This window comes from Cervus elaphus, chromosome 21, assembly GCF_910594005.1.
Source record: "Cervus elaphus chromosome 21, mCerEla1.1, whole genome shotgun sequence".
In the NCBI taxonomy this organism is placed as follows: Eukaryota; Metazoa; Chordata; class Mammalia; order Artiodactyla; family Cervidae; genus Cervus; species Cervus elaphus.
The window spans coordinates 64,536,515-64,546,907 of record NC_057835.1 but is presented as its reverse complement, the minus strand read 5'-3'; the positions used below and the strand labels follow the sequence as shown (position 1 = coordinate 64,546,907).

Here is a 10,393-nt window from a genome sequence, read left to right as displayed (position 1 = left end):
ATTAAATCAACTTTAAAATTTAAACTGAGTTACAGCGGTTTTACTCAGTATTAACAGTTGGCAAAAGCAAATTAGAAGAAATCTAAAATTAGTCTTTTTTAATTGGGTAGGATTTACCGCATTCATCTGAACCAACCCACTTCCCCATCCTTAAGAGTCAAAAAAAAATGTGGATATTGGCCTATTTTAGTACTTTTCTAGTTCACATGCAAGTCATACTATACACAGTCTTTGATTTTAGGAACCAGAACAAAGTAAACTCCTAAAATCAACTATTCACTTAAAAAGGAAAGAAAGGAGACGGTTCTGGGAGTTAACCCAGCCACAAGTCATTCCAATCCTTCCGTTACTGCAAAATCCATTCATAAATTGGCCAAATTATTATTAACTTCCAAAAACCCCTTCCAAAATTACGAACTTCAATTTCAAATCAAAGAACTTAAACAATTTTCAAAGAATCAAGTATAATTTATAAAAGCGCTTTACCAGTTCACATATGTTCCATCATATTTTATATCATACAACAGGCTGCTTATTTCATTGTGGCATATACTTTAGAACATAATTTTTCAGGAGGGCTCACTGACAATCCTACCAATCTGAAGAATATATCAGTTATCTACAGGCTATACCTGGCTGGCAGGTATAATCAGGTCACACAGCAAGCTGAAATAGTCCAACCTCAATCACAGGAAGAGGGAAAAATGACACGATTGCAATATACTAAGGCAGCAGGTAAGTCATTCTTCACCCAGGTCAGCAACTGCCAATAAAATCCTGTGCACAAGTCAGTGAATGAGTCTGCCCTGGTTTAACTATGAACCTGCCCCTGAACTGAGAAAAGGACCTAAGAACTGTGCTTGCAATTTCAGCTGATGAATTAATTAGATTTTTATAAGGCAAATAATGTAGAAAGAACAGAATTTCTAAAATCATTTATCCTGTGATGTTGTAAAATCAAAGTACTACTTTATTAAATGAGTTATTTTACACAATATGAACATCAATATAATTACAATTGTAAAAAAATTTTTTATAACAAGGATGGACTGATTTTCAGATTTCCAAATCAGAGTCAACTGTACATTTACACAGAATTGTCTTTGCATGAAGCCCAAAAGGGAACAGCATAAAAATGAGTGTTTCTGTAGCCCCTTTATTTTTGCTGATCAACAGTTTGTTAGAAAAGCAGCTGCAGGTTTGTTACCTAAGGTCTGAGACAGTAGAAGAATCAAAGGTGTCACGTATTCACCTATAAAACATAAGATGTTCAGTGAATGTAAGCATTACATAAACACAATTTATATGTATTTCAAGTGTCTTTAAAAAAAGCAAAACATGCCTAAGCTATGAAGTTAGCCTGATAGATCTGTCAACTAAGTTTTATAAACAGATCTTTGATGAATATAAAAAGAAATAATTCTCATACATATACCATCACCACCATTTAGGAAAAAATCCAACCACACAGAAAGTACAAACTGATTATTTTCAAGTAACTGTCCAGTTTATAGTGAATGCCTACATCCTACCTTATATTTTAATGTACTCTGCTAAGCACTCTAAGTAAATAACAAGAAAAAAGCACTCACTGACTATGGTCTGCATCATTTCTGGGAGCAAGATCCCCAAATACCTTTATAATGGTTATTTTCTTTAAGCTGAAAACTCTTCCATTCTTGGACCAGAGTTGGCCAGCCTCATCCCATTTTTGGCCACAGTGGTAAAAACTTGGATGTTTCAAAGGCATTGAAAGGATATGGTCTGGGAAAATGGACTTCTAACAATTGCAAAGTTAAATGTTAACTTAAAAGAGGGCAGTAATGAAGTCTCAGCTAGAAGACAGAAATCAATTTTACAATCATAGAAGATAATTCTGTTCTTGTATACAACCTGACATTAGCAAAAGAAAATGTCAATTACCTGTAAACAACGTTATGCCTGAACATCAGCTAATTCTGGAGGAAGTGGAGTCTTAGGATGCTTGCTCTCAAAGTGCTGCTTGAAGGTCTTAGGGTCTGGCATTTGTGTCTAATTTTAAAAATTGTGCAAAAAAGAAGAGTTAGATCTGATTCATGAAATAAAAGTGTGTTTTTAAAATCCTAAGCCTGCTCATGATCAACAACTATTGCAAAACACTTTTAAACTCCTTTAACTTACTGGCTGACACATGAAAAAGGACTTTGTAGCATAGAAACTCGTAGCATATCCCACATTTCACATATAAAAAGGGATGGGTCACATAGAGTATTACCTGATTAACAACAAACAATAGATAACATTTACTGGACATATGTTAAGCATTGTTACCAAACTTTTCACAGAATCTTCTCGTAATCTTAAATCAGTTTCTACTATCCACATTTTATGTGCTGAAGAAACTAAAACCGACAGTTTAATTTGTCCAGTACCTGTGTTTAACTTAGTACTAGGTACTTCAGACCTCAAATACTACACTATACTGACTTACCTGGCAAGGACATTCAATTATTTATTCTTTAAGTACCTTACATTAGATAAAACATTAAATAAACATTTTTTGTTGTTTTGCGTTCTATCTGAGATACTCTAGTATTTTTAGGTCAAAGTATTTTTTCGTTAGTAATTTAGTGAAATTTACTTTTTACCTTGTCTCTTTACAAACAGAATCTGAAGCATGCTCAATCTCATTATTTTGTGCATATCAAAGCTCAATAAAAACAAGTTATTTAATGTAACAGATTTCTTCTCTTAATGAGAACTTTTAAGGAGTTAGGAATTCTTTCATCGGTAATGACTTCAATAAAAGATTAACTTTAGTCCAGGAATCAATCAAGTCTTATCAATATCCCTTCCAACCATGGGCTTCCCAGGTGGCGCAGTGGTAAATAATCTGCCTGTCAACGCAGGAGATGTAACAGACATGGGTTTGATCCCAGGTTGTGAAAGTCCCCTGGTGGATGAAATGGCACCCCCTCTCCAGTATTCTTGCCTGCAGAATCTCATGGACACAGAGGACTAGCAGGCTACAGTCCATCGCGTCATGAACAGTCAGATACGACTGAGCATCTGAGCCACTTCCCATCCATACTACCAATTCTATCCAGACATACAGAAGGAAAAAAAGTCTGTTGTAACTGGAACCACCTCACCATGCACTTTTTCTTTGGCACTTTTATTCACTAGCTTCAAGGGTGGTGACCTTAGGGGACTTCCCTGGTGGCACAGTGGATAAGAAACCACCTGCCAATACAGGGGACACAGGTTTAACCCCTGGTCTGGGAAAATTCCACATGCTGTGGAGCAACTAAGTCCAAGCTCTAGAGCCCATGAGTCTCAAGTACTGAACACGCACACGCAAGAGCCTGCAACCCACAACTCCTAAGCCTGAGTGCTGCAACTACTGAAGCCCCTGTGCCCTAGAACCCATGCTCCCCAACAAGAAAAGCCACCACGATGAGAGCCTGCAGAGTAGCCCCCAGTTGCCCCAACTAGAGAAAGTCCACTAGCAGCAGCAAAGACCCCTCGCAGCCAAAAATAAAAATACTATGAAGAAAAAAAAGAGTGGTGAGCTTAAACAGGCAAAAAAAGAAAAAAAAAAAAACCACCCTGGCCTGGTATTTAAGAAAAACTTCGTGGCAGTGTGGTATAGTGGTTCAGAAGGTGGTGGACCGGAGGTGGACCTCCAGGGTTCAGATCCCAGCTCTCCAACATACTAGCTGGGTGACCCAGCACAAGTTATTTAACTCCCCATGACTCAATTTACTCTTCTGTAAAATAAAAGTACTTTATGCCATAGAGGAGTTGTGTGATTAATGGGCGCATACATGTAAAACATGTGGCTCAGTGTCTGGCACCTCATAAGCACTCAATAGCAGCTGTTATGATTATTCTTCAATCTAATAAAACACATTAATGCTAGTGAAAGTCCTCAACGTGAATATACTCTAGTTTTGTAGACATAACTACAAATTTAGCAAAGGAAAAAAAAAAGCCAAGTATATAACCAGAGGTGTCTTATATAGCTCTAAATTAAGAATGTAAATCTGACTTTTCTTACGAAGTTCAAAGTATATTATTTGCCCTTAAGAAGACATCTTTTTTCTCCGTGAGGAAAGGATTTTTGCTTTGTTCATTCCTTCTCAATAACACCAAGAGAACTGTGTCTGGCCAAAGGAGCTATTCCAAAAATATAATTGTTGGGAGTTCTAAGGCAGTTCGGAGATGGCAATGGCACCCCACTCCAGTCCTCTTGCCTGGAGAATCCCATGGACGGAGAAGACTGGTAGGCTGCAGTCCATGGGGTCACCAAGAGTCGGACACGACTGAGCAACTTCACTTTCACTTTTCACTTTCATTCGCTGGAGAAGGAAATGGCAACCCACTCCAGTGTTCTTGCCTGGAGAATCCCAGGGACAGGGAAGCCTGGTGAGCTGCCATCTATGGGGTCGCACAGAGTCGGACACGACTGAAGTGACTTAGCAGCAGCAGCAGCTAAGGCGGTTCAGTGGTTAGAGGACTCTGTGCCTCTACTGGGGGGTCACAGATTCAAAACCTAGTCAGGGAACTAAGATTCTTATGTGCCTCAAGGCAAAGACAAAACACACACACACACACATACACACACACATATATAAAATCATTGAATAGAAGAATGAAGATGGGTTCCTAACACAACCACCTCTCAAATCTCCTATTTCAAGTAAAGCATTTATCTTGCAATGTTTGCAAAATTTTAACCTATACAAACCAATCTCTAATGAAAGAACTGTCCATGAGAGAGCTATGTCTTTCAGATAAGACTGGGCACATTCAGGGTGGTATGGCTGTAGGAAGCTATATCTTTCAATTCCCCTTACCCTACAGACAGTGCAGGTATATATTAAGGCAGCTTTGGCAGCAGCCTTCTGATCATGTCCTTGTTTCTTCTTTTGTCCAGCTTGCTTTTTGGCATTTTTCTGCTGAGACTGAATCTTCTGCTGTCCACGAGCCATATCTGAAAACAGAAGTTCAGACATTAGAGTGAAATCTTAGTATGATAACACCCCAAGAACTGGACAGCTGTTTTATAGAAATACCAGTCAATCAAAATGTATGGATTTTCAAATTCTCACACATAATGCTACTAGAGGATAAACTGCTATAACCACTGTAGAAAACTAGTCACCTACACTATAATCTCACAATTCCACTCTTAGTATATATTAATAGAAATGCAAATACATTTTTGTACAGCAAAAGGTACAGTTCAAGAATGCTCAGTGCACCTGTTTCCAAAACTGGAAAGAATCCAAATGCTTATTAATAGTAAAGTAGATACATAATGTGTGGCAGACTTCTATAATGGACTACTATGCAGCACTCAAAGGGAAGGAACTATTATTACAAGCAACAACATGGTTATATCTCAGTGTTAAAGGAAAAGAAGCCAGATACAAAGAACCTGTGTTGTATAAAGTTTAAAACCGTCAAAACTAATCCAGGAAGTAACAATGGGAAAAAAGGACATGACGGAGATTTTTGGGGTGCCAATAATGTTCCGTGTCTTGATTCAGGTAATGGTTATACAAGCATTCACTTGTAAAAATTCACTGAACTATACACCTAAGAACTGTACACTTTCCTGTATGTAATCTTCAAAAGTTTACCTAAGACAGTTTAGCCCCTTCCTCAATCACTTAATCATTTTGCAAAAGTACTTTCCCCTTTGACCTGAGATTCTTACAACTTTAAGAGAAATGAAAGCTGTCATCCAGTGCCTCTAAAGAAGTTCACAGGAGCAGTGGGAACCATCCTCTTCAATACTTAGGTTTCATAAAATTACTGTGCTATTCTTTAAAAAAAAAAAAACAACTGCCCTTCATATGACTGCTGGACAAATTATTAAGTGAGATTAAGGGTTGCTGTTGTTGTTCAGTCATGTCCGTCTCTGCGACCCCGTGGACCGCAGCTCGCCAGGCCTCCCTGTCCTTCACCATCTCCCAGCACTTGCTCAAATTCATATCCATTAACATTAAGGGTACTTTCACAAAAATGAAAGATACCCTTTTTTACTACTGGCAATCTGAAATTAACATGGTTAAAAATTAGGGGAAAAATTTTTATTTTTTCAATAAAGACTTCTTTAAGACGAGTTAAATCTGTTCATAAAAGGTGTATAATGAGTTGCAGCTGGTTTTTAAATACTTCAAAATAAGATCTTTAAAATAGGATTTAAGTAGAATCCCTATGTATAGTTTTGACTAGCACTGCAATTAAATTTTAAACTTTTAAGTCATTTCAGGACATGAACGCACAATACATCTATTAACTTCACCAGGAAAGAGTGTTAGCTTGTTCTGACTGGAACCTTAACTAGATAAGAGGTCAAAATAGTCACTGAAACACCCCAGTTACTCCCAAAAAGAAAATGGGGAACAACAACAACAAAAAGCACGTCCATAGGACAAGTTCCCACTAGCATTAAACATCGAACCTAAAAGTCAAAATACAAAGGAAGGTCAATCCTTTTCTAGGAAGCCAGCTTAGCATTTCAACAAATTACAGAATTTTTCAGTATGGCTAGCCTAATATAAGAACCCCATTCCCATCAAATAATGGTATATACAATCAGATGTGTTAGCCACTGAAGGCTAAACTTCCATTTTTGTTATTTAAAAAAAAAACCAAATCCTTATTAATTCCAAGTCAAATGAAATGCTTTTTTAAAAAGTATATTTATGGCAAGTTTACAAACCTATTCCCATGGAAACAGATTTGGACACTTCTGCATTATTTGAATGATAGGTATTCAATCTTTATGACATCTCAATGTTTATAACATTCTTAGTATCTCAATGCCTTAGCATCAGTACCTTAAGTCAGAATACTTCAGGCTTCACATGGATCTGAAGTATTCCACTTGATGTATGCTATGTATGTTAATACACAGATTATGTATGTAACCTCTTAACTGTTTTACACTGGGGGAAAAAACCTTTTAAAATGGTAAGCTACTAATTCTAGAAGTTTCTTTGATATCTAAACTTTATTAGCTATTCTGCAAAAATATTCATGCAGTGATCTGAAAAAAGCAACTTTTGCAGTTACCATTGCGGATAAAATACAACATTAACAATACATTTTCCCATTCTCACTGTCATCTCACAAAAGTAACAAAAAAACCATAACAGCTTCAATAAAGAAAAGATTGTGGTTGCTGTTCTTATTTTTAAAACAGAAAACACTAGGTAAAGGAAATTGAAATCAGTCTAAATGCGTAAGACAGGCCCCTAAGTTCTAGCGACACGCTTGCATTGATTTCCTTTCTGAAAGCAGAAATGCAAACGAACAAACCACCTGCTTTTGGACAGCTCAACTCAGGGCTTGCTCGCAAGCCAACTGAGTTTTCTACAAAATCTTAAGCGTAACTAAGCATAACTTCTCTTTGATTAAATGCAGCGAACTGAGAGGCAAGAAGTCATTTACAAATACCTAGAAGCTGGCTTATAACTTTATTTTGTATGGTCTTCCGAGGGGGGCTGTAAAGAGGGAAGTAAAGCGAATAACGAGTTCTTCCAATATGAGGGGCTCTTACAGGAGGTACCGAATATAAGCCTTGCCCCCAAAGAGCCTCCTAAAACCAAAACAAACGAGTAAGAGAAAAAATTTTTGAATCCAGGAAGTAGGATCATTTTCCATTAAGTATCTGAAAACGAAGAGGCCCGGGCAGTGAACAACAACTTGACTCTGGCTTTTTTAATGAACTAAGTCCCTTTCAGAGAGGAGGGAGGATGAAAGGGCCGGCAGTTAGGTCTATCTTACCCAGCACTTCGCTGAGCCCGGCTGTTAAGCTCGGCACACCTTCCTTCCCAGACCGGCCTCTCCCGCCTGGGAGAGAATTCCTCCTCTTTCTCGGCCACCGAAACCTCTACCTACTGGCCCCTCCTCACGGACCCCGGCCCGAGACGCGCCTCCCGGGGGCCTCCGCTGCCCGAAACCCGGCCCCTTCGGCCACCCGGAGCCCAGCTGAGGGAAACCGACCAGCTGCTGCCGCCAGCGGATAAGGCTACCGCTCCGCCGCCGCCGCGGCCGGCCTGCGAGCCGGCCACCTGCAGGGCCTGGCGGGCGCCCGAGATTCCCCTCCTTCCCGGCGGCCCGCGCCGGGACAGGGCAGGCCCGGCGGCCCCTCAAGGAGGCGGGGCAGGCCGGCGGCCCCTCGCGACCCGCGCTGACCTGCCCGCCTCCTCACGCCCCCCGCCGACCCAGCCGGCAGGCCCCCCATCCCAGCTCCCGGGCGTCCTGCGGCGTCAGCGCCACCCCCACAGCCGCTCACCCGGGCCGGGACAGTCTTGCGTCGGAGAGACCGCGCAGCGCGAGAGGGCTTGCGGGGGGAGGTGGCCGGAGGGAGAAGAAGGGGAGCGCGCCCAGCACCGCTTCAGCCTCCTCCACCCGCCGAGGAGGGGAAAAGCGAGAGCCGGCAGCACAACAGCCCGCGCCTCGCACCCGCCGCCGCCGCCGCCGCCGCGCGCGCCCGCCGCCTCTGCCTTGAGGGAGGCCACTACGCCTCGTGCTCGCGCACGCCGCGCACTTCTCCCAGTCGCCCCAGCGCCGCCTGTTCCGCGCAGCCCCCGCCCACTCGCCTTCCTGCCCCGGCCTCCCGCCCCGCCTCCCCACCTCCCCACCCGCACGCGCGCCTGCGCCTCTTCCGGTTTCGCGGGCCAATGGCAGCGCGCCCCTATTACATAAGCGCGAGGGGCGGGGCCTGGCCGGGAAGGCGGCCTCTCAGAGGCAGGAACGGCAGGGGACGTCGCGCTCTGTCCCCGGCGCCCCACCCCTCCGGCGTGCTCCTTTCTAGGCGGCTTCAGCCGGCCCCGGGAGCCGCGTGATCTCTGTCCTGTTGGGTGACGGCCTGCAGTGTGATTCACAGGTCGCTTGCTCACTGACTCAGGCGGCGGCCCGGCCTCAGCCCCCGCGCCCGTTCCTTCTCACGAGTCTCCAGTCTCGGCGGCGTCCTCCTGTGCCTCGGCCTGGTGGAAGCGTGGTGTTGGTGGTGGTTGGGGGCGGGTTCCAGAGAGGCGCGCTAGCGCCGCGGCGGCGTGGGTCACCGACCCGGGAGCCAGCCACCCGGGTGCACCGCCGCCGCCGCCGCCCCCGCCCCCAGTGAGGCCAGCGGGCCGGGAGGGCCTTGCCTGGGACGCGCAGCCTTTGTTCTCTCACAAGCTGCCTTTTACCTCGTTCCCACGGAAACCCCGGTTGTTTGACCAATCTGAGGGTTTTAGTGAGTTCACGATTCACGCCTGACTGTCTCACTGAGAACTGCCGGCTAGACCTCCCTGACTGTTCAGGCTGACTACTTAACAATATTCTGAGTTGTTAACATTTAAGGGAATGGTTGAGATGATTTGGGGCGGGGGGCGGGGAGGGGAGCCGGGAGTCTTGATTTACAGGCCACAACTGGTAATTTCTAATAGCTGAATCAAGAGAGATGGCGACTGTAACGATTATTAAAGTTTATCTGGAAAATACTTGCTAGACATTGGCTTTTTTTTCCCCCTCGCCCTCCGCACCCCCAACACACATTGGTTTCTAGTTAGAACTACAGATAAAACAACAAAGAAGGCTCTTGGGTTTGATGTTCCCACCTTGCCCATAGTCTCCGCTTACCCAAATTTGTCAGTGCGCAGGAGAATGTTAGTTGAACATAATACAACGCAAGTTACCTGGACTGGGAAATGTATAGTCACACAATTGTTTAGCCAGGGAGGAGTTAACTGCTGATTGCATTTGGGTGGCATAAGACATGGATCTGGTTGTTCAGTCCTTACTTTTCATCCTCATTTCAGTTCCTCTTGCCTTTTCATGCCCTCCCATGTTGCAGTTTTAAAGTCACGTGTTCAAATCAATATTTCTCCAATATTCAATTGTAAGCTCATTTGTGCCTCTATATACCCAATGCTTCAGTTCAGTGCAGTTCAGTTCAGTCGCTCAGTCGTGTCTGACTCTTTGTGACCCCATGAACCGCAGCACGCCAGGCCTCCCTGTCCATCACCAACTCCTGGAGTCCACCCAAACCCATGTCCATTGAGTCGGTGATGCCATCCAACCATCTCATCCTCTGTCATCCCCTTCTCCTGCCCTCAATCTTTCCCAGCATCAGGGTCTTTTCAAATGAGTCAGCTCTTTGCATCAGGTGGCCAAAGTACTGGAGTTTCAGCTTCAACATCAGTCCTCCCAATGAACACCCAGGACTGATCTTTAGGATGGACTCGTTGGATCTCCTTGCTGTCCAAGGGACTCTCAAGAGCCTTCTCCAACGCCACAGTTCAAAAGCATCAATTTTTCGGTGCTCAGATTTCTTTATAGTCCAACTCTCACATCCATACATGACCACTGTAAAAACCATAGCCTTGACTATAGGGACCTTTGTTGACAA

The 10,393-nt window shown here is 43.5% G+C and overlaps 1 protein-coding gene across 2 annotated transcripts; it reads right to left on the bottom strand.

Annotated features, from left to right (window-relative positions):
- Positions 1–939: 939 nt before the first annotated feature.
- Positions 940–8,582, bottom strand: ZNF706 (zinc finger protein 706). Of its 2 annotated transcripts, none has more exons than XM_043880034.1 (4): positions 8,294–8,582; positions 4,839–4,975; positions 1,924–2,031; positions 940–1,252 (listed from the first exon to the last, which is right to left on the bottom strand). In XM_043880034.1, exons 2-3 carry the CDS (start codon positions 4,971–4,973, stop codon positions 1,936–1,938), a joined length of 231 nt encoding a protein of 76 aa, XP_043735969.1. In that variant the 5' UTR covers positions 4,974–4,975; positions 8,294–8,582; the 3' UTR covers positions 940–1,252; positions 1,924–1,935. The 2 variants fall into 2 exon arrangements, with proteins under 2 accessions (XP_043735969.1, XP_043735970.1); XM_043880035.1 differs by lacking the exon at positions 8,294–8,582 and adding an exon at positions 7,783–8,143.
- Between the last annotated feature and the right edge of the window lie 1,811 nt (positions 8,583–10,393).

Excerpts from the sequence above, each read along its gene's own strand:
- ZNF706 (XM_043880034.1), bottom strand. The coding sequence starts at position 4,973 with ATGGCTCGTGGACAGCAGAAGATTCAGTCTCAGCAGAAAAATGCCAAA. Across the intron at positions 2,032-4,838 it reads ATACCTGCACTGTCTGTAGG|ACACAAATGCCAGACCCTAA; the intron begins GTAAGGGGAATT and ends TTTTAAAATTAG.